The sequence below is a fragment of the Stigmatopora argus genome, chromosome 1 (assembly GCF_051989625.1).
Source record: "Stigmatopora argus isolate UIUO_Sarg chromosome 1, RoL_Sarg_1.0, whole genome shotgun sequence".
NCBI classification, from domain to species: domain Eukaryota; kingdom Metazoa; phylum Chordata; class Actinopteri; order Syngnathiformes; family Syngnathidae; genus Stigmatopora; species Stigmatopora argus.
In genome coordinates this window covers 1,083,896-1,111,852 of record NC_135387.1, presented here as the reverse complement: position 1 = coordinate 1,111,852, position 27,957 = coordinate 1,083,896, and the positions used below count along the sequence as shown (strand labels likewise).

Genomic DNA, 27,957 nt, shown 5'->3' with positions numbered 1-27,957 from the left:
AGTGGTGATGTGGTTAAAATAAATTAGATAACTCCTGTCAAAAAGAAACAGGACTATGTGCTTTGGTTTCACTGTTCTCACCAGTATCTTTTTCTGTTTTTCCATCTACAGTGGAGATACAATTGGTGGCTGAGAATTTTGGTGTGGCGGCTGGCCTCTCTCGACGGCATAGACCCTCATCGAGGGATGGCGATCCGACTTCCATTGATGCAATTTGCATCCCAGGGCGTGCCAGATGAGTATGGGTTGGTTGGCCAAATTGCAGCAGGAGTCTATTTTTCTTTGGGTTGCTCCAAATAAAGATATGGATAGGATGAACATCATCCATTACAATGTCTAAAAAACTTGGAAATTATACTGAGCAGGGATTCGTAGCAATGAAGGAACAGCTGACGCGGGTCACCGGGGCCCCATTCTGGAGTCAGGCCCGAAGGAGGGGCACGACGGCGAGTGCCTGGTGGCCGGGCCTACACCTGTGGGGCCCAGCCGGGCACAGCCCAAAGAGGCGACATGGGTTCCCCCACACATGGGCTCACCATCTGTGAGAGGGGCCAAAGGGGTGGGGGGTGCGCCGACAGTTGGGCGGCAGCCAAAGGAGGGATCCTTGGCGGTCCGATCCCCGGCTGCAGAAACTGGCTGTTGGAAACTCTTCCACTCTGGAGTTGCCCGCGGTGAGAGGCGCCGAGCGGGTGTGGGAATAATTGATGTCCCACGGCTCGGTGCCTGTATGTTGGGGTTTACCCCGGTGGCGAGAGGGTAGCATCTCTCCGTCGTCGGGTGGGGGGATGGCACCTGACTGTTGCTTGTGTGTATGCACCAAACAGCATTTCAGAGTACCCACCCATTTTGGAGTCTTTGGAGGGTGTGCTGGAGAGTGCCCCTTAGGGGGACTGCCTCGTTCTGCTGGGGCACTTCAATGCTCCTGTGGGCAATGAAAGTGAGACCTGGAGGGAAGTGATGGGGAACAATGGTCCCCCTGATCGAAACCCGAGTGGTGTTCTATTGTTGGATTTCTGCACTCATCGTGACAATAATGAACACCATTTTCAAGCATAAGGGTGTCTATATGTGCACTTGGCACCAAGACACCGCAGTTGGATGATCGACTTTGTGGTCATGTCATCGGAACTGCGGCCGGATGTCTTGGACACTCGGGTAAAGAGTGTCAACCGATCACCACCTGGTGGTGAATTGGGTCCGATGGTGGGGGCAGATGCTATTGCGACCCGGGAGACTCAAACGTTTCGTGAGGGTCTGCTGGGAACTACTGGCAGAGTCCCCTGTCAGAAGGAGTTTCATTTCCCACCTCCAACAGAGCTTATCTCATGTCCTGGAAGAGGCGGGGGACGTTGAGACCGAATGGACCATGTTCCATGCTTCTATTGCTGCCGCAGCAGAACAGAGCTGCTGCTGCCGCAAGGTGGTCGGTGCTTGTCGTGGCGGACACCCCAGAACCCGCTGATGAACGGGCGGTAAGGAATGCCGCTAGGCTGAAAAAGTCCTACCAGGGCCTTTGGGCCCCAAGGACTCCGGAGGCAGCTGACGGGTACCGGGTGGCCAAACGGTATGCGGCTCTGGTCGTCTCTGAGGCAAAAACCCAGGCATGGGAGGAGTTCGGTGAGGCCATGGAAACTTAACGGTGTCAACAAAAGCAGCGGTCTGATGAAGTAGACTCCTCAATCTTGGATTAAATTTTTTTGTTGTGACTTAAACCTAGGTATAAGAACATATTGACAACTACCGGTATTGACATAAGACTTACTGACTAATTGTGTTAATGGATGGGGAATATGACAGTCCTTATAAGACAATCGGAGAGCATTCGAAGGGTAATAGGAGAGCAGTTGAAGGGTTTGGAGAAAGCGTTAGAAAAGTCACACGACCCAAAAGAGAGCAAGGAGCTAGTGAAATTGTTAAGGGAGGATATAAATAAGGTATTGTTGGAGATAGGCAAAACAATAGAGGACAGTGGTCCATTAGGCAAGTTGTTCTGGGCCTTAGAAAAGGAAGCGGTCGCAAAGGAAGCTAAGGCAGAGCAGGATGAGAAAGTAAGTACCGTATTTTCACGCCTATTTGGCGCATCGTTTCTTACGCCGCAGTGTCAGTAACGAGTGCTATTTCTGTATTTTAGACACACAAAGCACGCACCATTTCATTAGACGCATATATATTATATATTATAGAATGAACATCGAAACGCAATAGCGCTGGCTACCGGAAGCAGCCTATTTCCGGGTTCCGGTGCGCAGTGACTGCTGGGAAATATAGTTCTTCCTCGCTACACCCACACGCTAAAAACATGTTTTTAAAAGGCAACGGAAGCAAAACTGAGTTCGGTTGTACTTTATTTAGACATTTTACAACTTACTCACATCATCATCACCCACAAATCCATCAAAGTCCTCATTTTCTGTGTCCGAATTAACAATTGCCCAAATGAGTCTTCCAAAACGCTGGGTCCTGCGGTTGTAGTTCTTAAGCCTCCGGCAATGACGTCAAGCTCCGAGTTATTATATATATAATATATATACATAGTTCACAGTCTAGCTTTGAATGCTCTGTTGACGCCAACATTTAGCGGCAGGATTTCTTTTGTAAATACAGCCGAAATGACGGCCAGCACCAAATTAGTGTGGTCGCGGCGACCACAAACAATCCTGATCTCCTGGATGCAGACGTCAACAGGTGGGAGAAGCACTTGGTACACCATTAATAATGCCAAAGATAGCTTGGGGAAAGAAGAGGGAATACTTAAGGACATTCAAACCCATTTGCTAAAAATGCAACTAGCAGAGGCTAGGCAAAAAAAACCTAATGACAATAAAAAAAGAGGGCGAGCACAAGAGCATCATGTATGAAGGTAGAACAGCGCCTCCCCTGGGTGAGGGAGGAACTACCCAGTATAATAGGAAGGGGAACAGGCAGAGGGGAGGATTCAGAGGGCGTGGAGGCGACAAGGGTCAGCGATACCCAGGGGGACCTGCCAGGGAGTTAAGAGAGGAATTCTGGTACTTTTGTGGAGGACCTGGATATTGGGCCAAGCATTGTCCTTATAAAGCCGAACCAAACTGTGATTACGGATGAAGTAGCCCCATTAAAGGAATGGATATAAGAGGTCCTAGAGGAGGACCTTTAGGAAGAGGACCCATGAGAGGCGGCACAAGATGCAGAGGATTTCGCCAGATGCCTGTGATGCCTTGGGAAAACCCAGATGAATGGGATTCCCAGGCCTACTGACAACCCCACCGAGCACCTCAGACAGCACCATGGTAGATCCTATGGTGTCTGTACAGATTGCTGGCAACATGAGATCCTTTTTAGCGGACACTGGAGCTACATGTTCCACTTTCAACTGTGTTGGCAGACATCAACTCTCATCCCACACCATGTGTGTTGTTGGATTCTCAGGGGAAAACAAATTCTGCCATTTACCTATCCATTACCCACCCATGTTGGTCCCCAAACTCTTACCCACAGCTATTTACACTCACCACAGACACCAGTGAACCTTCTGGGAAGAGACTTGCTAATAAAGTTGGGAGCATCTATTCTATGTGGACCGGATGGTCTTCAGGTTTGCCTACCAGATGGTACCAAACTACAATGTGGGTCCACTGACATTGAATCCAAGGGACACTATCTTCTTCAACAACTCCCAGAAAACCCCTTGGCTGACATCTACTCGGCTTGATCTCTAGAGACACCTGATCACCACGGAATATTCTCTATGTACCTGGCTTGGAAACCATGGCTCTCTGCCCTTCATCCCTACATCTCTCCTTCTGATCCTTTGCATGTCACTCTATTCTATGACAGACAGCAAGACAAGACTTACCAATGAGAGTTTGAGGATGAAACAGAAGGGGTTACTTGGGACATAGCCACAAAAGATATCTATCCAGCAGCAGAGGCTGTAGTTGCGCATGCCCAGTTTACGCCTGAACAATATGACTGGTTTAGAATGACAGGGAAAAGTGTACCATATTACTCTGGCTCAGCATCCAGGACATCAAGCTAAAGAACTAGGTGTCCTAAAATGCACATTAGCACATACAGATTGGGATCCAACCCACTGACCTGATGTGCATTTTTCCCCAGCCACACATACTTATAAGATCATAGGTACCTGTTTTGACACCTCCACTCTTGAAAATGTTCAGAAGGATAGATTTCATCGAGGGGAATGTACAGATCATCCACTAGCCGAGGCGTTGATCAGAGAAATGTCCTCGCATTTGTGGGTCAAGCGACCTACAGATGTAGGGTTGATAGATTGCGCCCTGTTACCCTTCGAGCCCATGTTGATGCCCATATTTGGCAACCTCAGTATCCCCATAAACCCCAGGCAGAAATGGGAATTGAAGACACCATAAAGGCCTCGTGACCAGACGTTTGGTCGACGGACAGTTCGTCGAACGGACGTTTCGTCGAACGGACGTTTGGTCGACGGATTCGCCGCCGGACATTTCGTCAAACGGACATTTCGTTGTCGCCGGGTTCGCTCGCTCTCAAAATTATGATCATGAGAGAGAGAGAGACAGTTACTGTTGAAAGCGATCAACCAGGTAATCTCTCACTCTCAAAATTATAATCATGAGAGAGAGAGTGAGTTTGTAATTGCATTGACAATGTAAGAGCATTAATATCTAAGTATCTAATATCAAAATTATCAATAAGTTGCGTATTATTGGCGTGTGTGTACATGTTATTCATCGCCTTATTCGCTCGCTCACTCCCGGATTCGCTTCGCTCGCTCTCAAAATTATAATCATGAGAGAGAGAGTGAGTTTGTAATTGCATTGATAATGTAAGACCATTAATATATTAATATCTAAATATCTAATATCAAAATTATCAATAAGTTGCGTTCTCTGACACGACGCAGTGTAGAAATATGGTCTATCAATTCTTTATGCGGGACCACCAGAGCTCATTTCTCTATACCCCAGGTCTGCATTCTGGTAAAATCCACAACCACCGTAACCAGTCCAGTGTCCTCTTTAAAGTGCAGGGCAAAGCCACTTCCACAAGGTTACCCTTTGTATATGACTTATGACCAACAGGACACCTCATGGTCGACACTTTTTGCAGACCCGCAGGACTACTACTGCTTCTGCTAAGCACCAATTTTCATTGTTTGGATTAATTAGCAGCAGGGATAAAGTATATATAACTATCGATCTCCTTATTAAAGACAGAAGGTGTGTTGGTGTTTCTTAATTTGGACCTGTGAAAAGAGGCACGATCAAAGTGGATGAATATCTATTTGTGAAGAACCCCAGGATGTTAACTCTAAGGCGGTAATATCTCACGCGGCAGCAATGGCTGGAGTATACATCCCTGATGACAAAGTATTCGAGTGGTTTCAGAAGGAAATGGGTATTTCAGGGCATTCTAATAATTGGTTATTTGGTCTAATAATTGGTCAGAAGTGAAAAGAAATAAAAAATCAAAAGCCTTTATTGTCATCATACACAGCTGCGTATAACGAAATTGGTGGTGCTACTCCACAACGTGCGTTTTCCCAGTAAAATCATAAATAAGTAAAATAAAAATATAAAAAGTCACGTCCGGGCAAGGTAAATTCTAAAATATTCCACAATCTAAGATATTGCAAGATATTCCAATTGAGTGTGAAAATATGGTTGTTACGACTCCCCCTGGTGGTAAGAAGTACCAGGGAGTCGCAACTACCACATCAAAAAACCCGGCCAATGAGGAGACAGACACACAAGGCAATTAGCATTAAATGATGATTTATTTACAACAAAGTCCACAGAAAACCTGGACTACGGGACAACATAGAGGAAGCAAAAGATACTAAAGTGGCACCCTCAAATGAAAAAGGTAAAAAAACCACCCTCCCAGACAGGTGTTCAAATGAACACCCCAGAAATACAGGAAATAAGGCCTAAGGGTGCCACTGTCAGAACTGATGTAATAAAAGTCTAGACATGGGAATAAGCTACGTATATAAGTGCAACAAACTATATGTATACCCTGGGGTGTCTAAACTTATCTCAAGTCCCCCTGTGCAGCCCAAAAGAATTAACTTTATCAACATAAATCCTCAATAATGAATAGCATACTTACAAATCAGGTGAAGCTAGGGCAAACAAAACCTGCGGAGACAGGAGGAGGAGGCTAAGGATAGAAAGAAAAGCCTGCTTAAGAACCTGTATGTAGCTCGAGAAGGTTGCTATGGTGAGGCCAAGGTGGTGAGGATATTTCAAATGAAGCTCTCTTATGACAGGATGTTATGTAGTGTTTTAAAACACATTTCCAACAGTTTATTTCATTTTAACATGTAAAAATGAATGGACCCGTTTAAAAAGAACATTTATGGCACAAGTGAACAAACAAACTTATTTTCATGAATAACTTGAAATCTGTTGTTGTAATTTATTATACAAATCATTTTTTTGTTACTGCAATGAATATTATTTGCAATCAATGGCATCCATTTGTCAGAAAGAATCGGTAGTGTTTCAACATGCAAACTCCACGCTGGTGGATTGACCTGGATTTGAACCAAGGACCCCAGAGCTGTGAGGGCCACATGCTAACCACTCAAGCCACCAGGCCGACTGAAATGTATTAATATCTAAACATCGATACATATTACTATTTCTTAGAATGCATGTGTGTGTGTACATTATGAACTTCATGTTTTGTGCATTTGTATTTTTTTCTGCAAATTACAGTTCTCACAAACGGGAATAAACGCCTGTCTAAGAACTTACCTGTGTCTGCTGTCATTAGAGATCTATAGTTGATATATTTCACTTTAATATGTTTTCCCACGTTTGGACAAACGTCACTACTGTTGGTTATAAACACTTCAAAAATGCAACGGCTGCAGGTACCCTATTTTCACACCTATAAAACACACCCTAGCAACCAGTCTAGGATGTAGTCTGCCTTTCGCCCGAAGACAGCTAAAGCCAAAGGTAGGAAATTTGGTTACATGGTAAGTAGATCGAAACGAAAATAAATGAATGTAATACATTGAAAAAGGTATAAGTATAAAGAAAAATTAAAATGAGGTTAACCTGCATGCATTACATGGTGATTTTTTTTGTCATTCTCTTGCTTTGTGCCCTCACACAACTTAACTTTTTGGCTGCCATTGGATTAATTTAATCGCTTCTAGGCCCTTCCAGTTAAAATGGATAGGACGTCAACAGGTGATAACAATATTTGTTTCCTCTATTACTAACTACCACAACATATACTCTGTAGCCTGATCTGGCAATGAATGAGTTCAGCCAAAGATAACTTTTGAATAAATGTCCATTGTGTAATGAGCAGAGTAACTGAATGGTATATTAACAACATGTGAATTCATTAAACTCTGTGATTCAAAAATATTAGCAGAAAATAATTAGGCCAAGGTAATCATGGTAATGGACACAAATTAAATTTAAAGCCCCGCCAGTTACTCAACCTCCCTCTGTCAGCCTATTAGAAATGCTCTCCAAATGTAATTCTTTAGTCCTTGATACTTAAAAAAAAGAAGAAATAAAATAATTCTTACCCCCATGTACTAAAACATCCAATAGCAACCACGGAGAGTTAAATCAAGCTTTCAACCACCCTACACTATCTCTTTTCCAATGATTGTTTCAAGCGATCCACCTGACATTTGTCAAGCGATCTAGTGAATAGACAGTCATATGGAAGCTCAGCAATCCATCCCTCCAAAATAAAGGGGCACACTGATCATTTGCTTACTTTTAAATGAAGACACAATATAATTGGTCCTCACAGTGTAGATAGTTAATTAAGAAGGATTATCTTATTTTTTCTATTTTTCTAAATGAAATTTATTCAAATGAAGAAATCCCTTCTTTAGCAGAAAAGCAACATGGTTGATAAAAGAGGACAGGATTTATGGATTACAAAGGGGATTAGACATGTTGCACCACCTGTGATCCTCAGTCAACAGCAAATTGCTGCCCTGTTAGTCGATGCCAGCATTGCTAAAGGTTGAGAAGGGGTGAAAAACAACTACTTTTCACATTCATCTTTTTTCCAGTTAAAGTATGTGCCTTTATCCTATGGTCCGCCATTTGTAAAGATGTGCTTGGTTAAAAACACAACATTTTCTCACATTTAGTGCCACATTTTGTGCAGATTTACAACAATATTTAGAAGCTTGAGTATTTATTTATAGTGCTAAATCTAAATCATAATTTTAAATGTTAAATCTATATAATTTTACATTTTAAATCTAAATAGCAAATTTTAACATTAAATCAAAATCGTAAAATCATTAATTCATTCATTCATTTTCTGAACCGCTTATCCTCACAAGGGTCGCGGGTGGTGCTCGAGCCAATCCCAGCTAACTCCTGGCACCAGGAGGGGGAACCGCTGAAGCTGTGGACAGCCAATCGCAGGGCACAAGGAGATGGAGAACCATACCGTAAATACGTCGGGACACGTTATAGTTTTCAATCAGCCTACCCTGCATATTTTTGGGGGTGTGGGAGAAAATGGGAGGATCCAGAGAACAAAGACCACACACTGCCTGGTCGCTCTAAATCGTAATTTTAAATGATAAAACTATATACTAAATATTGTGTTAAATCTAAATTTTAAATGTAAATTCTAAATATAAATCCTAAATATAAAAACTAAATCTAAATACTAAATGTAAGTATTTAGAATATTCAAGATTTAAATTCCAACTCTTTGCTCCGATTACCTGTCAGTGTAAAGCTCGTGGATGTTTTCGTTAATAGACGTTGGCCACACAACTTTACCAAAGGTAGTCGAATGTACGCCACACTTGTTTAGTCACTGACTTCCTCTATTTTTCAACAAGGGGATGAGTGTTTAGCGCATCAGCCTCACAGCTCTGGAGTCCTGAGTTCAAATTCAGGTCGGTCCACCGGTGTGTCTGCATGTTCTCCTGTTTGAGTTTCCTCCGGGTACTCCGGTTTCATCCCACATTCCAAAAAACATGCATGGTAAATTGCTTTGACACTCTAAATTGCCCCTATATGTGAGTGAGTGTGAATGGTTGTCCGTCTCCTCGGGCCCTGCGATTGGCTAGCCACCGATTCAAAATGAATGAATGAATATTAAATCTAAATTCTAAATGTAAATATTAAGTCAAAATTTTAAATATAAAACCTAAATCGAAATCTTAAATGAAAATCCCAAATCGAAATTCCAAGTCAAAATCCCACATCGAAATCCCACATCAAAATCCCACATCAAAATCCCACATCGAAATCCCAAATCTCAACCCCACATCGAAATCCCAAATCTCAACCCCACATCGAAATCCCAAATCTCAATCCCACGTCAAAATACCACATCGAAATCCCACATCAAAATCCCACATCAAAATCCCACATCAAAATCCCACATCAAAATCCCACATCAAAATCCCACATCAAAATCCCACATCAAAATCCCACATCAAAATCCCACATCGAAATCCCAAATCTCAACCCCACACCGAAATCCCAAATCTCAACCCCACATCGAAATCCCAAATCTCAATCCCACGTCAAAATCCCACGTCAAAATCCCACGTCAAAATCCCACGTCAAAATCCCACGTCAAAATCCCACGTCAAAATCCCACGTCAAAACCCCACGTCAAAACCCCACGTCAAAACCCCACGCAAAACCCCACGTCAAAACCCCACGTCAAAACCCCACGTCAAAATCCCACATCGAAATCCCACATCAAAATCCCAAATCACAATCCCAAATCTTTCTGTATGTACTTTTTTGTCCAAGGTAAAACAATCAATGAATTTAAATGCCTAGGATTGATTCTTGACTCTCAACTTGTCTTTAATAGACAGATATAAAAAAAACAATCTGAATAGTATGAAATTCAATTTGTCTAATTTTAGGTTCATTACAAACAATCTATCTCCTGAGTCAGTATTTTGATACAATGATAATATCACACATGACTTACTCCCTAACGATTTGGTGATCCACCCGCAAGACTGTTCATAAGGAAGGTCTGAAAGTGTTGGAGAGAAAACCAAAAACGTACCACCACTGTCAGATATTTAAAAACACAAACGCCTGAACTGGGACCATACTGTTAAATATGCAGATACCAACTTAGTTTACAAAATCTTCCATCACAAAGCTCTTCCTCCACTGCAAAATGTTGTACAAAAAGATTCCGACACATCAACAAGGTCTGGGTCTAGAGGTGACTGTGTAGTTCCCTTCCAAAAGAGTGCATTCAGCCCACCTTCTCTGTCCGTGCCTCACATACCTGGAACTCAATACCCATTACCATACGTGAACTCCCATCTTTGAACCTCTTCGCCTATCATCTGAAAGCCTGGCTGTTAAACAAACAAAATTGTGATCACAACGCTGTCTAAAACTATGCTACTTGTGTGTGCATGTATGTGTCATCGTATAACTACAAGGGACTAAAGATGGAAATAAGCCCTCGGCTACAATCTTACCTTTTAACATATATATGTTAATTAATTTGTGCTAATCTCATCTCATCTTATCTTTCGCTTTATCCGAAGTCGGGTCGGGGGCAGAAGCTTCAGCAGGGAAGCCCAGAGTTCCCTCTCCCCAGCCACTTCATCCAGCTATTCCGGGAGGACCCCAAGGCGTTCCCGGGCTAGCCGGAAGACATAGTCACCCCACTGTGTCCGAGGTGGGTCCCGTGGCCTCAGCCCTGTGGGACATCCCCGGAAGACCTCCCGAGGGAGGCATCAAGTGGGCATCCTGATCAGCTGCCCGAGCCAACTCATCTGGCTCCTCTCGATCCGGAGGAGAACCGGCTCTACTCCGAGCCCCTCCTGGATGACCGAGCTTCTCACCTATCTCTAAGGGAGAGTCCGGACATTCTGCGGAGGAAACTCAAATAGAGAGCCTCGCCTTTTGGCTCAGCTCCTTCTTCACCACGACGGACCGGTGCAGAGTCTGCATCGCTGCAAACACCGCACCGGTCCGCTTGTCGATCTCCCGCTCAATTCTTCCCTCACTCATGAACAAGACCCCAAGATACTTAAATTCCTCCACCTGGGGGAGGACCTGAACCCTGACCCGAAGAGGGCATGCCACCTTTTTCCGACTGAGGACCATGGTCTCAGATTTGGAGGTTGATTCTCATCCTGACCACTTCGCACTCGGTTGCGAATCTTTCCAGCAAGAGTTGGAGATCACGGCCTGATTAAGCCAACAGAACCACATCATGTGCAACAAGCAGGGATGCAATACTGAGGCCACCAAACGGAACCACTTCAACGCCATGGCTGCGCCTAGTTATTCTCTTCATAAAAGTCATGAACAGAATCGGGGACATGGGGCAGCCCTGGCGGAGTCCGATCTACGCAGTCCCAACGCAGACCAGACACTGAGACCGGTCATAAACGGACCGGACCCCATGTATCAGGGGTTCCTGAACCCCATACTCCCGGAGTACCCCCCAAAGACTCCCAAGGGGACACAGTGGAACATCTTCCCTAGGTCCACAAAACACATGGAGACTGGTTGGGCGAACTACCATGCCCTCCTGAGAATCCTAGTGAGGGTGTAAAGCTGATCCACACTGCTCCTCCTGAATCCGAGATTTGACCTCCCTGCGGCCCCTCCATCTTTTAAAAAGTGGAACCACCACCCCAGTCTGCCAATCCAGAGGTACTGTCCCCGATGTCCACGCAATGTTGCAGAGACGTGTCAACCAAGACAGCCCCACAACATCCAGAGCCTTTAGAAACTCCGGACTGATCTCATCCAACCCCAGGGCTTTGCGACCGAGGAGCTTTTTAACCACCTTGGTGACGTCAACCCCAGAGATAAGAGTGTCCGCCCAGAGTCCCCCGACTCTGATTCCTCATGGGAAGGCGTGTCTGTGGAACTGAGGAGGTCTTCAAAGTATTCGGCACACTGATTCCGAACATCACGAGGCGAGGTCAGCAGCGCCCCATCCCCACTATAAACTGTGTTGGTGGTGCACTGCTTCTCCCTTCTGAGACGTCAGATGCTGGACCAAAATTTCCTTGACACCCGGAAGTCATTCTCCTTGGCCTCACCGAACTCCTCCCATGACTGGGTTTTTGCCTCAGAGACAACCAGAGCCGCATGCCTCCAGAGTCCCATGGGCCAAAAGGGCCCGGTAGGACTCCTTTTTCAGCCTGACGCCATCCCTTACCGCCGGTGTCCACCAGCGGGTTCTAGGGTTGCCGCCACGACAGGCACCGACCACCTTGCAGCCGCAGCTCCGGTCTGCTGCCTCAGTAATAGAAGCGCAAAACACGGTTCACTCGGACTCAATGTCCCCCGCCTCTTCCCAGACATACAAGTCGATCATCAAACTGCGGCCTGGTGTCCTGGTGCCAAATGCACATTTGGACACTCTTATGCTTGAACATCGTGTTCATTATTGTAAATCCACGACGAGCGCAGAAATCAAACAATAGAACACCACTCGGGTTCTGATCGAGATGGGGCGTTCTTCCCAATCACTCGCCTCCAGGTCTCGTTGTCATTGCCCACGTGAGCATTGAAGTCCCCCAGCAGAACGAGGGAGTCCCCCAAAGGAGTACTCTCCAGCACCTCCTCCAAGGACTGCAAAAAGGGTGGGTAGTCTGAACTGCTGTTTGGTGCATACGCACAAAAAACAGTTACTGTCTTTACTCGCATATAAGCCGCCTGCGTGTATAAGCCGCACCCCGAAAGTTGCCTTGAAATTTTTGAATTTCACAATTTCTCACGTATTAGCCGCCCCCTGATTCACAATTTTCACCTCCATAATTATGGTTTTAATAGGAGTACAAATGTGTTACTTTGAAGGGAAAATCTTAAGAAAAATCATCCCAAGTGGTATTTCGGAGATACTGTATGAATCAAAAGCAAATTATTTGGGCCAATATCATAAGGAAGTCATTATGCCTGTCTTTGTAAATGCAAAATATCAAATTATTCAATTTGAAAAAAGAAATAAGTCTATCTTGATGAGGAAATGATGCTTTCTAATTACAGAAATTACAATTTTCTTACCAGAAGTTTAAGATGTGGCAGCCATATTGCGTCTAATGTCAAAATATCTCAATTCTTTCGATGGTTCATATTACTCCAATAGTTGTCACTTTCGACCAACAAATACAACGAAAAAAAATCAAAGTGGAATTTTGTTTTATTTCAAAATCAAGGCTACTCGCGTCTGGCCAGTCAGACCACGTTTAACTAAGTTTAGACGTCAGTGCCCTAGGTAAGATGGCTACCTAGGTAAGATGGCTGCCTAGGTAAGATGGCTGCCTGGGACCTAGGGAAGATGGGTGTGCCCCGAACGAGCAGTGACGGGAACGTGTTTTTCACGTTTTATGCAAGATACATACATTTTTTCTTGAATTTCATTCATAGACGTTAAAATAATATGCTTACCGTTTTATCTGTTTAACTTTTTTCAATTTGGAAAAAAATGACTGTATCGGCATTTGCTTGCGTCATGGCGCACGCAACCGAGCCATTTTGTCGTGACATCATCGTGTCACTACGCCGTTAACTTGCAGTTTTTTTGCATGTCATGTTTTTATGCGCATATAAGCCGTACCCTTGATTCAGTGATCATTTTTTTCCGACAAAAGCAGCTTATATGCGGGTAAATACGGTACGTAATTTGTGTGTTAGTGTCTTTTTGTTGGAAGTTACTAACCCCAGATTGCATGCAAATTTATTTGTAAATAAAGCCACGGATTCGGCAAGGACCCCGTGCAAGCAGACGCGTTTACAGTACCCTGATAAAGAAGTGGCAGTGTTTGTCGCTGCACAAATTTCTGAATAAAGTCACAGAAGTGTTTGTCCCCGTGCAAATTAAAGTTGCTGAAGTGTTTGTCTCTGTGTTGGGCGGATGCATTTGCTCCCCGCTAAAAGCTGCAGCAGTAAGGTCTTTGGAAGAATAGACGTTTTCAATTCACTCATCTCATCTCATTTTCTGAACGGCTTCATCCTAATTTTTGTCGCGGGGGTGCTGGAGCCAATCCCAGCTGTCTCCGGGGCGGAGGCGGGGGACACCCTTAATCGGTGGCCAGCCGATCGCAGGACACAAGGAGACAGAAAACCATGCACACTCACACTCATACTTAGGGGCAATTTAGAGTGTCCAATCAGCCTACCGAGCATGTATTTGGAATGTGTTTGAGGAAACCGGAGTACACAGAGGAAGCCCATGCAGGCCCGGGAGAACATGCAAACTCCACACAGATGGACAGGAACTGAATTTGAACCAAGGACACCAGAGCTGTGAGGCCGACGCGCTAACCACTCGGCCACCCTCGTTTTGAATTCATTTTAAATAAATTATGGATCCAAATACAACACTAAGAATCTGTTTGTTTGTCTTATATATTGTGTATTAACAATACTATATTTTTATTAAGAAATACAATACAGTCACACCTCTACTTACGAAATTAATTGGTTCCAGAACTTCTTTCGTAACTTGAAAATTTCGTAAGTAGAGCAGTACTTCATATGTAAATTCGCTAATTCATTCCACGGTCGTCGCAGAACTACCAACTAAACCCTTTAAAATTGGTCAACATGTCCCAATTTTATAAGAAAGATTAGAGAAACACACAAAAATGAGAGAAAATAATAATAAAATTATTTATTAATGTCACAAAGTGAATATATACAAAATCTACCCGTGTTGAAACGCATGGGAACAAGATTAAGATACCGGGTTGCATCAAAGAGATAGCACACAAACATGAACACACATTTAAATAATAAAATAAAATAAAAATCAGACATAGGCTTGTCATCATCATTGACTAGACAAAAGCCTAATTGTCATCATACCCAGCTGCGTATGACGAAATTGGTAGTGCTTCTCCACAAAGTGTGCTTTCCCAGGCAAAAGCCCAACCAAGTGATAGTTTCAGACTCGCTGGCACTCTGCCGTGATGGATACATCGCATCACCTCCCGAGCGCAACCAAATCCCGGCGACTGCGAAAAGGTTTGCCTCACCGATGCCAACAAAGAATAAAATGGATCACTTACCTCCCACTGTCTTCTTACTTACCTACAGTCAGCCAGCAGGAGGCAGATCACCGCCCAACGTCCTTCATGTTTCCTCACCCCGAAGTTATTACACAGAAGGGATTGTGTGTCGTGCGACTGCAAATTCAGAGTCCTGATGGCTGTGGGAAAGAAGCTGTCCTTAAGCCTCTTTGTCCGTACTTTGTAAACACATCATTAAGAATTCATACAACATTAATCAACAATAAACATTAACGTTTTATGATTTCTTTGAGATGTAAAGTCACAACACACTAGCTGCTTCTGCCCTGCTTGTTGACGAACATTTTGAAATAAAACTATACAAAGACGATTGCCTTTGACGACTTTTAATAATGTTTCTAAAGTGCATAAGATAAATGTCGTCAAAGTTGGAATGACTCGTGAACACTTTTTCAGGATGTTTTGACCACAAAGTCAGAAAGTTCATTTCTCCCCCGTTTTTTTTCTCATTTGTGCTATTGCGATGGTGGCTGCCTTTTGGTTGAATTCCTTGTGTATTGCCAAGCGTTGCATTTACACGTGCTCCGTTGAGAGTTCGTTCAGGATGTGTTTCCACAAAGTCGGAAAGTTTGTTTCTCCCCCGTTTTTTTCTGATTTGTGCTGTTGCAATGGTGGCTGCTTCCTCCTCGGCTGCCTTCTCGTTAAATTCCTCGTCTATTGCCGAGCGTTGCATTTACTCAAGATCCGTTTTGGTGCATATCGACCAACTAACTTGTCAACGTCCCAATTACTGACCACACGGCCCATCGCCTGCCCCCATGACACAATTTTGCCCACCGAAGGCTGCGGTTCAGGTCGAGGAACTCGGGCACAGCTCCCCCAAGCATAAATAAGTTTAAGCAGAAAATCGGTTAAAGAAAATGGATGGTTGTTGTGAGACAGCCAATGGGAGCCCAGTATATGGTGGAGTGAGCTTCTAAAGCGAGAACCAATGCATCCGTGACAATATTTACAAAATAAAATAACGGATAAGGAATGCATGTACTTTTTGGTGGTTTTTGTAACTTGGATATTTTTCTTATCTGGAGGCACTCATTTGCATATAGAAGGCTGGAAATTTCGCACCTAGAGGGATTCGTAAGTAAAGGTATGACTGTAATATACTAGCGGTTGGAGAGGTTGAGGGAAAATACAAGTGAATTATATTGGTGGAATAAGTAAGTTAAGTGTGGCCAACAAAGGAGGGGCAAGAGTAAATAATCTTTTAGCCTCTGCCTAGTCTAGTGGCTCTGATCTGATTTTATAACTACAGTAATGGCCGCACTGCCCAAAGATGTTAAAACCAAAATAGAAGATCAACCTGGCAGTTGTACTCCTGACTGGTAACAATGGACAGAATTGATGTGACATTTTATGAGTCGACAGGCTGCTAAAATTGCTGCAGACCTTATAGAAATGCGGGAAATTTCAATTTCAACTACTCGAACATCAACTGTCCCAGAGGGAGAATGCAGAAAAATGTTAAGAGACTAGGGGGAGGTCCTCCGAGTGGAGGAGCGCGTGGAATCGTTCGCTTGTCCTAATGAGCAAATGAGAAAAGGATCCCGTTCAAAACTATTCGCGGACCCTCCCTGGTTTCTAGTTGCAAAATAAGACCATTAAAAAGCTAGAAAAAGTCAGTGTCAGTCCGTGCATTTTCTCATAGCGCCTTCAATGAATCAATCCAACCCTCAAAAACTATTTTATGGCTATAAAACCTCTATTGCAGCTATAGCTGCGACACAAAACATAAACAATAAATCAATGCACACAAATGGGGTAAAATCTACTTCCTAGCAGCATTTAATGATTAAATGCAAATACTGGAGCTTTTCAGACATTACAACCGGGCCATGGGGGTGATTTTCCCGGGAAAAGACAGCAATGAACGTCAATGGCGTACCGGCAAACATTGCCCGAAAATGGGGTAAAATCCAGCCGAAAACAAAATTTATTGATTAAATACAAATACTGGAGCTTTTTAGACATCAGAACCGGGCCCATAGTATAATTTCCCCGGGAAAAAGACAGCAATGAACGTTGATACGTCCATATACAGTGGTACCTCGACATACGATCGTAATCCGTTCCGAGACTGAGATCGTATGACGAGATTCTCGTAACTCGAGCGGACGTTTCCCATTGAAATGAATGGAAAACAAATGAATTTGTTCCAACCCTCTGAAAAAACACCAAAAACAGGATATTCGATTGGAAAAAATGTTTTATTTCTTCTAATTCGCCATATATTGACAAAGTAATAAATAACGAGTGGTTTAATAGTAATAAAATGTGTTTAATAGAAGTAAAATTAGACGCATTTCGCCGGGGATATAGACAGCGACATACACACGGAGGCGGGGGGAGGTGTTGGGGGGGACTTTATCCACGGCAAAAACGCACTCGTGTAAAACATGTTTTATTTTTTCTAATTCGGCATGTATTGACAAAGTAATAAATAACGAGTGGTTTAATAGTAATAAAATGTGTTTGATAGAAGTAAAATTAGACACATTTCGTGGAGGGGAAGGCAACGACACACACGGAGGCGGGGGAAGGTGTTGGGGGGACTTTATCCACGGCACTCGTAAACGAACGAACAAATTTAAATTAACTTGGATTAATATATACAGACACTCAACGTCTAATGTAACTTCACACAAAACTGAATTCTAATTTTGTTTTAATCTTTTTTACCTTTGTAACGGGTTGAACCCACCCCGACATTCTGCCGAAGCCTTCAAAACGAACGCATCAAGAGTTGTTTGGAACTTGCCGCTTCCCCGTGTCTGATTACCGAGTATATATTCCAGATCTTTTCTTTGCAAAACTCTACCGATCCATTGTTGTTTACCTGGTATGTAAATGTAGACCAAAGTGTGGGGGGACGGGTGTGGAAATGCCCAGTGCTCGTAGATATATTTTATACACAAAAGAGATGCAAAAAAAGACAGTGTCATGGCCACCTGGCTTGGTCGCATCACGAAATTTTGATCGTATCTCGGTCGAATTATTCGATTGAAATTTCCGTCGTAAGACGAGAATATTGTATGACGAGCGGTCGTATGACGAGATATGACTGTACGTCCATACGCGAAACGGCAAAAATTGCACTAAAATTGGGTAAAATCGACTTCCTAGCAGCATTTATTGATTAAATACAAATACAATTGGAGCTTTTCAGATATTACAACCGGGCCAGGGGGGTGATTTCCCCGGGAAAAGACAGCGATGAATGTCAATGGCGAAACGGCAAAAATTGCACTAAAATGGGGTAAAATCCACTTCCTTGCAGCATTTAGTGATTAAATACAAACACTGGAGCTTAAATAAAAACACTGGAGCTTTTCACATATCAGAACCGGGCGCAGAATTGAAATATTATTTAGGAATATTGCCATATTTTACTCACCAAAAATCATTTTTAACTGTACACAATATCCATTCTCCTTTCTTTCTTCCTTCTTTTCTATCGCCATCAAAGCTAATGCTGAAAGTCGAGACTGTCATGTCGTATTTCTGGCATAGTCCGTCTTGAAAATGGCTTTAAATCGACACAACAATATATTTGCTTGTATAGCTCGCTCCAGATATAGTTTGGTATCTCTGGCTAATCACTAGCCAATCATAGTTGGTGAAAGCGATGACTTATCCCTACGCCTGCGAGAAGGCAATGACGTATCCCTACGCCTATGTTACACCCTGCATTTGATCTTAACACACAGGGGGAAATAATCAGAACAGTGAGATGTTGTTGTTAGTTCAATCCAACTTTTACTGTAATCAATTAACACAAAAACCCATAACATACAATTAAACCCATATATATACATTATCAACACGTTAGAACCCAAAACATAATGTACAATTACACCCATATATATATATATATATATATATATATATATTATCAACACTTTAGAACCCAAAACACAATGCACACACACTCGTTCAACACACGGTCATAACTTGTTATATCTTTTCCTTTTACAACTTGTAGTAGTCCTACTATTATTCAACAGGGCAAACAATGCAATATCAATAATATAACATCCTTTCTATGACCGTTATAGACACTGTCAACGATAATGGTGGCTGAAGGTAGCGTGCTAAATGCTATTCCATGTGCGTGACCCGAGACTCTCACATTCACGCCCGTAATTCAAAAGTAAATAAACATTAATAACCATTATCTCTTGTCTCACACGCTAAACACTGTATATTACAAACCCCAAACTCAACCAGCCTTTACAACAAACAGCATACCTTGACACACAGGGGGAAATAATCAGAACAGCGAGATGTTGTTGTTACTTCAATCCAAACTTTTACTGTAATGATTCAACACACCTCCCGTGCCTCAAGCTATTTGCTAAGACATCAATAATTGAATACCGATCTACTTTAACATGCCCCACCCTTGCCATGTGGATCCAAGGATCAACAATCGAACACCGATACACACATTCAATCCAAACTCGTCATAGCTTCTTTACATGCAATCATTAATAAATCAAACACTCTAGCATGTCACACTAATAAATCAAACACTCTAGTATGTCACACTAATAGATCAAACACTCTAGTATGTCACACTCTCCCCCACAAAAACAAATGTCGTCCCGACATCAGTATATTCCAAATATCTTCCCCTTGTTGGTTGTAATGCTGAACAGTCTAGCGAACTTGTCATTTCACATCCTCTTCTGTAAGCTGATACTCATGAAAACTCCAGGCGGCAAGGGCCACAGTTCAAATATAATCCACAACTCGTACGGTCCACGTTCACTGGATGGAAACTGTAATCCCAGTCGTAACAGTCCATGTTCGCATAATACATGCCACCCTTGTAGGCTCAAGCCTGTTGGAGTCCATACATAAAGGGTGGTTGAATGTAATATGGCTGCAAGTGTACTAACCAAGGAACCACTCCTGGTGCAGGGTAAGGAGGTAGCAGCTGATGTGGTGACTGAGTACTATAACAGGAGGGGACACCAAGCTGATCATAGGTCGTTCGTCGTGGTGGATGTCTCTCCCTTCTTGGCCGTTCATAAGTCAACGCCTCAGGTTCATTCACAGTGGTTGGCGGAGAGGTCTCTGATAAATGATCATCACGAGGATCTTCAACAGCCAGATTTGTTCCCTCACCAGGCAGGTCCTCCAGCTGATAGTCATCTTCTCCTTGTACTGGTCCGGAAGCAGGGCCCTTCACTTCGAGTCTCTGATTCGCTAGCAGTGGCCTGTGCTCAGACTCCATCCCTTGGGCATCTCTCTCATTTAGCACCTGGAGGGGCTCGTAGTGAAAGTCATCTTCGTAACCACTGTCTTGGTCTGTCTCTTGAAGATGAGATACCGGCTGCTGTTTATTTCTCTCCATACTCTTGTCAATTTTTCCTCCTTCTGGTGTCAGGTTTTTTATCGGGATGCACTCTCCTGGTTGTAGCACGGAGCTCCTCACTTTGGTGTCATAGTGCTTTTTACCTCGTTCTGCAGCTTTTCGTACACTCACGGTGGCAATGGTGTACGCCTCCTCCATCCCTTGTCTCCCTTTCTCCACTTTGGCCTTGTATAACTCCAGCTTGTCAGCTTTGATTGCGCGTTCTCTCAGCGCATCCAGTTCATCACGATAGGCGCGGGCTGCACGGGCGTCTACGAGCAGCTTCAAATTCTCCTGCTGGAGCCTCTTTATTTCTTCCTCCATGTTTTCCTGCTGGTGTCTGTTGTCCAGCAGTTGTTCATTCCTCTCTTCTAGCTCTTGTCTAAGTCGTCTGATCTTTGCCTTTGAATCGGCAGGTTCCACCATCAGGTGTTGCTGAGTTCCCACCTGCTGCTGTTCTTCTTCTTCTTCTTCTTTTTCACCTCAGGCGCCTGAGGATTACCCTCAGCAGCGCTAGGGCTGCCACTGGAACACGGATAAGTTCATCCAGGGAGTTGCCCAAGCCGCGATGGTAGCGTTCGGTCATTAAGGCCTGCTGCTGTTGCATGCTGGGAGGATTGACGATGGCCAGTGGACTGGGTGTGCCACAAAGCACACGAACCACACCTTCCCTTTCCCGAGTTAGCTCTGCTATAGTCTCTTCTTTTAGTGGTCTGCCTCCTCGGATTTTACATCCAGCTTGGAAATGTTCTCCACTCCCACACCGATAACAATGTGTGCACTTCACATCTCGCCCTCCCTGCTGACAAGCACAACACCTTCTTGGGACATAAGCAGGGCGGCTAGTGTTCCAGGGGGGTGCTGGGGGCTTGCTGTAGTAATTTTGTTTTGCAAAAGGTGGCTGGGGCTCCCTAACTGGTCTTCTAACTGAAGGTGGGAGGTAGGACTGAGGCTGAAACATAGCCTGCTGTAGTGTCTTTCTGATCTGAGCTATCTCTGCACTGAGATCTTTAAGAGAAGCAACACTTGCCTTAAGTTCAGTCAACTCCGCTCGTACCTCACGGGACACTTTTGGTTTTTCTTCTCCAGGGCAATTGGTAGGTCGTAGTTCTTCTAAGTGCACCTTGCTAATATGTGTCGCTGCCTGTGGGGTACTAAACTTCTTTTTATTTCTCCTTTCTGTTTCATTAGCACAGGCTACATTTAACCGCTCTAGCAAAAGCTCATCTGAAGTCTTACAGTTCAGCAAGAGAGGTTGCATATCTACTCTAACACTGTCACTCTGGAGACCAGTGAGTATCGTGTGCAGGCACATACGCTGGACTAAACTTGGGTTGTACTGGATTCCTGATTCTGATTCTCGAGATGCAAACAGTACATTCTGCCTAAGAACTAAGACTCGCATTAAGAAACTTTGAGGAGTCTCTTTGATATGCTGCACTTCTGAAGCTAACTGCACATAGAGGTCGGTAGCACTCCTTTCCTGAAAATGAGCGCGTAGGATGCGTTTGAGTGTGGGAAGAGTGAGGTTAGGTTTCTCTTCCAAATAATTACGTAGCTGCAAACTGGGGGAGATAGCTCTGATAACTGCATCAATAATTTCCACATCTAGGTAATCCCTATTCAGTCCATTTTCAATTTGATGAACAAGGCTGGAGAATGTCAGCTTGTCCCTTTGGCCTGGTTCACCTATCTGGCCAGCAATTTTGAAGTCCTTGCGCCAGTATGAGCTTGGCTGGGGCTGGGGAGACACACCCCCTTGAGGGTCCGCAGCATCTGGTAGCTGGGGCAAAGTTATTGGAGTCTCTTCCAATCTTGATCCTTGCTTTTCGTTTTCATCTCTTTTGACTTCATGCTTCATATCTGATATTTTATCTTTCAGTTTCAACAATTCAGACATGCCTTCATCCTGCAGTTCCTCTAGTTCTTCTCTTTCTAGGTACTTTACAATGTGAGCCACTAATGATAGACGCGATTTCCGTTTAACACTTCTTAATATGTTAAGAAAATCACATATTTCCAGTAGGTTATTTTCCGTCAGGTTGTTCAATGTTCCTACCACCTCTTCGAGTAACTGTTCCATTTTGTTGACAATCTAGGAGCTCTGTTGACTGTACAGGAGTGAACTCTGAACTGGCACGTCTTTACTGTCCATCTGATGATCTCGTAGGCCTCAGATGACAAGTACTCAACCGCCAACTTCCAGTTCTTCTTAAACAGCAACACCTCCTCTCACTGCCATCTGCCTGGTTTGTAGTGTTTGGGGGGATTTAGCTGGCTCAGAATTCAGTGAGCAGGTCTTGGACACTGGACATCTGAACAGCAATCCCAGCGGTGCCTCCAAAATGTTACACCCTGCATTTGATCTTAACACACAGGGGGAAATAATCAGAACAGTGAGATGTTGTTGTTAGTTCAATCCAACTTTTACTGTAATCAATTAACACAAAAACCCATAACATACAATTAAACCCATATATATACATTATCAACACGTTAGAACCCAAAACATAATGTACAATTACACCCATATATATATATATATATATATATATATATATATATATATATATATATATATATATATATATATATATATATATATATTATCAACACTTTAGAACCCAAAACACAATGCACACACACTCGTTCAACACACGGTCATAACTTGTTATATCTTTTCCTTTTACAACTTGTAGTAGTCCTACTATTATTCAACAGGGCAAACAATGCAATATCAATAATATAACATCCTTTCTATGACCGTTATAGACACTGTCAACGATAATGGTGGCCGAAGGTAGCGTGCTAAATGCTATTCCATGTGCGTGACCCGAGACTCTCACATTCACGCCCGTAATTCAAAAGTAAATAAACATTAATAACCATTATCTCTTGTCTCACACGCTAAACACTGTATATTACAAACCCCAAACTCAACCAGCCTTTACAACAAACAGCATACCTTGACACACAGGGGGAAATAATCAGAACAGCGAGATGTTGTTGTTACTTCAATCCAAACTTTTACTGTAATGATTCAACACACCTCCCGTGCCTCAAGCTATTTGCTAAGACATCAATAATCGAATACCGATCTACTTTAACATGCCCCACCCTTGTCATGTGGATCCAAGGATCAACAATCGAACACCGATACACACATTCAATCCAAACTCGTCATAGCTTCTTTACATGCAATCATTAATAAATCAAACACTCTAGCATGTCACACTAATAAATCAAACACTCTAGTATGTCACACTAATAGATCAAACACTCTAGTATGTCACACCTATGACAAGGCATTGTGGTGTTGCCAACTCGAAATCTGATTGGTTAAAGCAACAGTCTTATCGACGCATGTTTAATGCAGCAGAGCCTGCAGAACTGATTGTGAAGGCTGAATGGCTGAAATGTGATTGGTTAAATGCTTCAATATGAAAACACATTAAGATACCGTATTTACTTGCATATAAGCCGCCAGCGCGTATAAGCCGCACCCTCGTTTTAATAGGGAGTACAATAATAATAATAATAATAATAATCGGACATAGGCCCTGTCGTCATTATCACAACACAAAAGCCTACTTGTCATCACACGCAGAAACTGCGTGTGACGAAATTGATGGTGCTTCTCCATAAGCTACGTTTAATCGGCAAAAGACCTAAATAAGTGTAAGTTACGGACTTGTAATTTGTCATTCCGCTGTTGTGGATACAGGTCGCTTACCTCTCGCTTACCTCTCACTGTCTTCCACTTACCTTACTTCAGTCAGCTAGTAGGAGGCAGATCACCAACCAAACATCTGTTCATATACCGCAGAAGGGAATGTGTGTTATGTTAGCGCGAGTTTAGATTTCTGATGGATGTGGGGAAAAAACTGTCCTTAAGCCTATTTGTCCGTGCTTTGTGGGACCTATAGCGTCTGCCAGAGGGCAGCAGCTGGAACAGATTGTGACCAGGGTGGTAAGGGTCCCCTTAGTGTAGACAGGGTCCAGTCCTTTAAATTCCTGGGGGTCCACGTCACGGACAAGCTCTCATGGTCTACAAACATCACGGCAGTGGTGAAGAAGGCTCAGATACGACTCCATTTCCTCAGGGTACTTAGGAAGAACAACTTGGGCACCAATCTTCTGATAACCTTCTATAGAACCACTGTAGAGAGCATCCTGGCGTACGGCATCACAGTGTGGTACGCTGGAAGCACGGCGGCAGACAAAAAGGCCATGCAGAAAGTGATTAACACTGCCCAGAGGATTGTCGGCTGCTCTCTGCCCTCACTTGAAGACATTGCCAGCCCTCGTTACATCAGCAGAGCCAAGAGAAAATCGCTAAACAGAGTTCCACTTTGATTGTTATAAATTTCCTTTGTTAACAGGACCGAGGACACTTGGTCAACGGACACTTCGTCCCCGGACATTTCGTCGGAGAGAGAGAGAGAAAGAGAGACAGAGAGACACAGAGAGAGTGAGAGAGAGAGACAGACAGAGAGAGGGGCAGACAGAGAGAGAGACAGACAGAGAGAGAGAGACAGAGAGAGAAAGAGAGAGAGAGAGAGAGAGAGAGAGAGAGAGCGAGAGAGCGAGAGAGCGAGAGAGCGAGAGAGAGCGAGAGAGAGCGAGAGAGAGCGATAAGAGCGATAGAGAGCGATAGAGAGCGATAGAGAGCGATAGAGAGCGAGAGAGAGCGAGAGAGAGCGAGAGAGAGCGAGAGAGAGCGAGAGAGAGCGAGAGAGAGAGAGAGCGAGAGAGAGAGAGAGAGAGAGCGTTCAAAATAAACGTAACATGTTTTGAGAACCTCTTTATTCAAACTATTGTAGTGCTACCAACACACCGTACAACAGCATTACAAGCTGGCTAAGTGCAGTGGATGGTGCTCAAAGAGAAGCATGTTTTCATGCTAACACTAAGGTGGATGGTGTCTACACAGTGAAAATCATCTGCAACTTTTTCCAAGGGTCTGTTGTTTTTTTTACCATGTTTTAAAACAAAAATAATTCAAAAAATAAAAAAATCTGAATGGTTTTACAGTTACGGGGGCAAAATTCCAACAAGTTGACATCCACAAAATATCTAAGATAAATTGTGTATTATTGGCTTGCGTGTGCATGTTACTCGTTGCCGGATTCGCTCGCTTGCCCCGCCCCCGGATTTGCTCGTATTGGAGTGTGTGTACATGTTCTTCAAACTACGGCCCGCGGACCATATACGGCACGTTAGGTTTGTTAATCCGGCCCACCGACTTTATCCAAATTATAGTAAAAATCAATGACCTCATTCATTTCCCTTTGCCCTGCAATACCGCTCAACACTCTCAATTTAAAGACTGCTTTCTTTCGTTGAATAATAATATGTTCTTAATGTTTAAAGTAAATTTGAAAATAAATTTTCACCTTGAATTGTGTCTTTTTTCTTATATTTCAATCCCCAGGTTTGATAAATTACATTGCCGTCCTCAGCAGTGTCCTGCACACTCCAAAGTACTGTAGTCTCCTCAGTGGGTAGAGGCAGCTCTGCCCCCTCTTGTACAGGGCATCTATGTTTGTGGACGAGTCCAGTTTTTTGTGGAGGTGAACACCCAGGTACTTAAAATTCTCCACGATTTCAATGTCTGTATTGTTGGATCTAATCGATAAACATTCAATAACTTCGAATTAGAGGAAGCACACAGAGTCGGCCATGATGAGTTTTATCTAGCTTCAGCTGAAGGAGGGGGGTCAGAGCAGCCAGCGGCAGGAGCGCATCTATCCTCCAGCCTGACTAGTTTGAACTCCCTGCCTCCCCCCAACAGGTTGACCAGTTTTATTGACAAAGGTCATGTGACATAGGTACAGACTTTAGGCGGGAAACTGTGAACAAAGAAATGGGTGTGTCATGGTAGATGACGCGCCCCCAACTCATAGGTGTCACGGACGGAAATTTCCGCTAGCCCATGCAAAATTCTATTCTAGTGACTAAACTAAATAAACCTATTGACTAATAAAAAGCATAAGAATACATTCCATACTCCACATTCCCCCCCTGTAGTTACTTTGAAAGAATTTTCATTAGACATCAATTTATATCCCTCCTATCCAGGTTCTAGAATACAAATATCATCAACAGTTACTTATCAACAGGGTATGGAAAATAATAAAATCACTTGTCAAGGCAGAGGCGAAAAACTCGAGGTATTTAGCGTCATTCGAGAAAAATTCCTCTGCGTCCCTCTTAATGAGCGAACACAATTTTTTAAGTCAAGACATGTACAATTACCCGGACGACTCGACAAACTGAGACTCGTCACACAAAGAGCGCAATAATCTCCAGTATGGTTTGCCATGCGGTGATACTGTATGTCACTGTAAGCTACCAGCGTGTGCTGGATAGTGTTTCAAATCATAACTTTCATACATGGGATTACACACAGAAAAAAAATACAGAACAGTAACAAAATCGTAAGTGAGGGAGTTGCAAATTTAAACAGAATTGACTGGTTTCATCTGGGATGAAGGTGCAGCAGTGTTCTCCCATCATGGCACACACACACCTCCATCCTCCGTCCCGCAACATCCCTGCGGGCTATGACAGTTTGGTTAATAAACACTCATGTAACAGTTCAATGTCTTTACACGAAGCATAACTTTATCCACCCCAAGTTGGGAAAGTAGCAACCGTATGCTTTTCTGGGGGGCGGACCACAATTTATGGTCACCAGGACCATCACTACCCCAGATTGCATCACGTGGTTTGAATTGCACGGATTTTGCACTGATTTTGATCTCTTATCTCTTACTGTTATGTTCACTCCCCTTAAAAGGAATGCATCTCATCTGCACCACTGCAGATTTAAGTGTGGCGTCTAGACCCAGTGAATTCAGGATGTCAGGATCTGTGGAAATGGGTATACGGCTACACACATAACAACTTTCATTCGGAACAATCAGTTTCTTCTGGAACACCATGAAATTATACCACACATCTCCATAGTAGTTCTCCAGATTGTTCTTTCATCTTGCTGTTGAGGGATCGAAGGCCCTCCAGGGCCTTGGTTAAACTCCCATCAGCTGCTGTGTTGTTCGGGATGAACGTGCAGCATTGGTCGCCAAAGATGGAGCACACGCCACCTTTCTCTGCCAGGAGCATGTCAACAGCAATTCTGTTCTGGAAGGCCATCAAGGAGGTCGCCGACAACTGTTCATGGATGGCTGCAAACCCTTCTTCCGTCCTGTTCTGGAGTCGTGCAATTTGGTCAGCGAGCTTATACTCATCTGGTACGCCGCGGGCAACCCCGATGTTGTTGATGTAGGTTGGGTCCCCATCCAAGAGCGGACCGCTTGGCTCTGCCTTTCCAGTGATGAGGCAGGACATTTCCTGCACTTGTTTTCCAACTCGAGTCTCTGTGGGCGGGGCGTTCAGATACGCCCAGGCTGTCACTGACAGTCCAGTCACTGTGATGTGGGTAGCAACAGCTTTCACTGTGGCTTCTGTATAGAGGTGCAAAGTCTATGGGAGGTCAGGGTTAAGTGAGGGGTGCTCGTGGCTGGTGAGTAGACATCAGATGAGTTTCTTCACGGACAAGGGT

The 27,957-nt window shown here is 43.7% G+C and overlaps 1 protein-coding gene and 1 long non-coding RNA gene across 15 annotated transcripts in view; one reads left to right on the top strand and one right to left on the bottom strand.

Annotated features, from left to right (window-relative positions):
* rp1l1a (rp1 like 1a) overlaps positions 1 to 7,675 on the bottom strand; it is a 61,510-nt gene extending 53,835 nt beyond the window's left edge. For 3 of the 10 annotated variants that reach the window (XM_077597244.1, XM_077597689.1, XM_077593999.1), the window contains exons 1-2: positions 7,538 to 7,673; positions 6,094 to 6,144 (exon numbers count right to left, since the gene is read on the bottom strand). Coding sequence is in view for 4 of the 10 variants with exons in the window: in XM_077600880.1 (XP_077457006.1) it covers positions 6,094 to 6,122; positions 7,538 to 7,543 (35 nt within the window). In the remaining 6 variants the exon portion in view is untranslated. Of the gene's footprint in view, positions 1 to 6,093; positions 6,184 to 7,537 lie in introns of those variants that run through there. The other 7 variants (XM_077611547.1, XM_077599328.1, XM_077600880.1 and 4 more) reach the window with 6 other exon arrangements.
* LOC144079300 (uncharacterized) overlaps positions 1 to 17,365 on the top strand; it is a 28,715-nt gene extending 11,350 nt beyond the window's left edge. For 4 of the 5 annotated variants that reach the window (XR_013303006.1, XR_013303060.1, XR_013302165.1 and 1 more), the window contains exon 6: positions 112 to 6,742. This is a non-coding gene — a long non-coding RNA (uncharacterized LOC144079300). Of the gene's footprint in view, positions 1 to 111; positions 14,970 to 15,041 lie in introns of those variants that run through there. The other variant, XR_013301661.1, reaches the window with a different exon arrangement.
* The last annotated feature ends 10,592 nt before the right edge of the window (positions 17,366 to 27,957 follow it).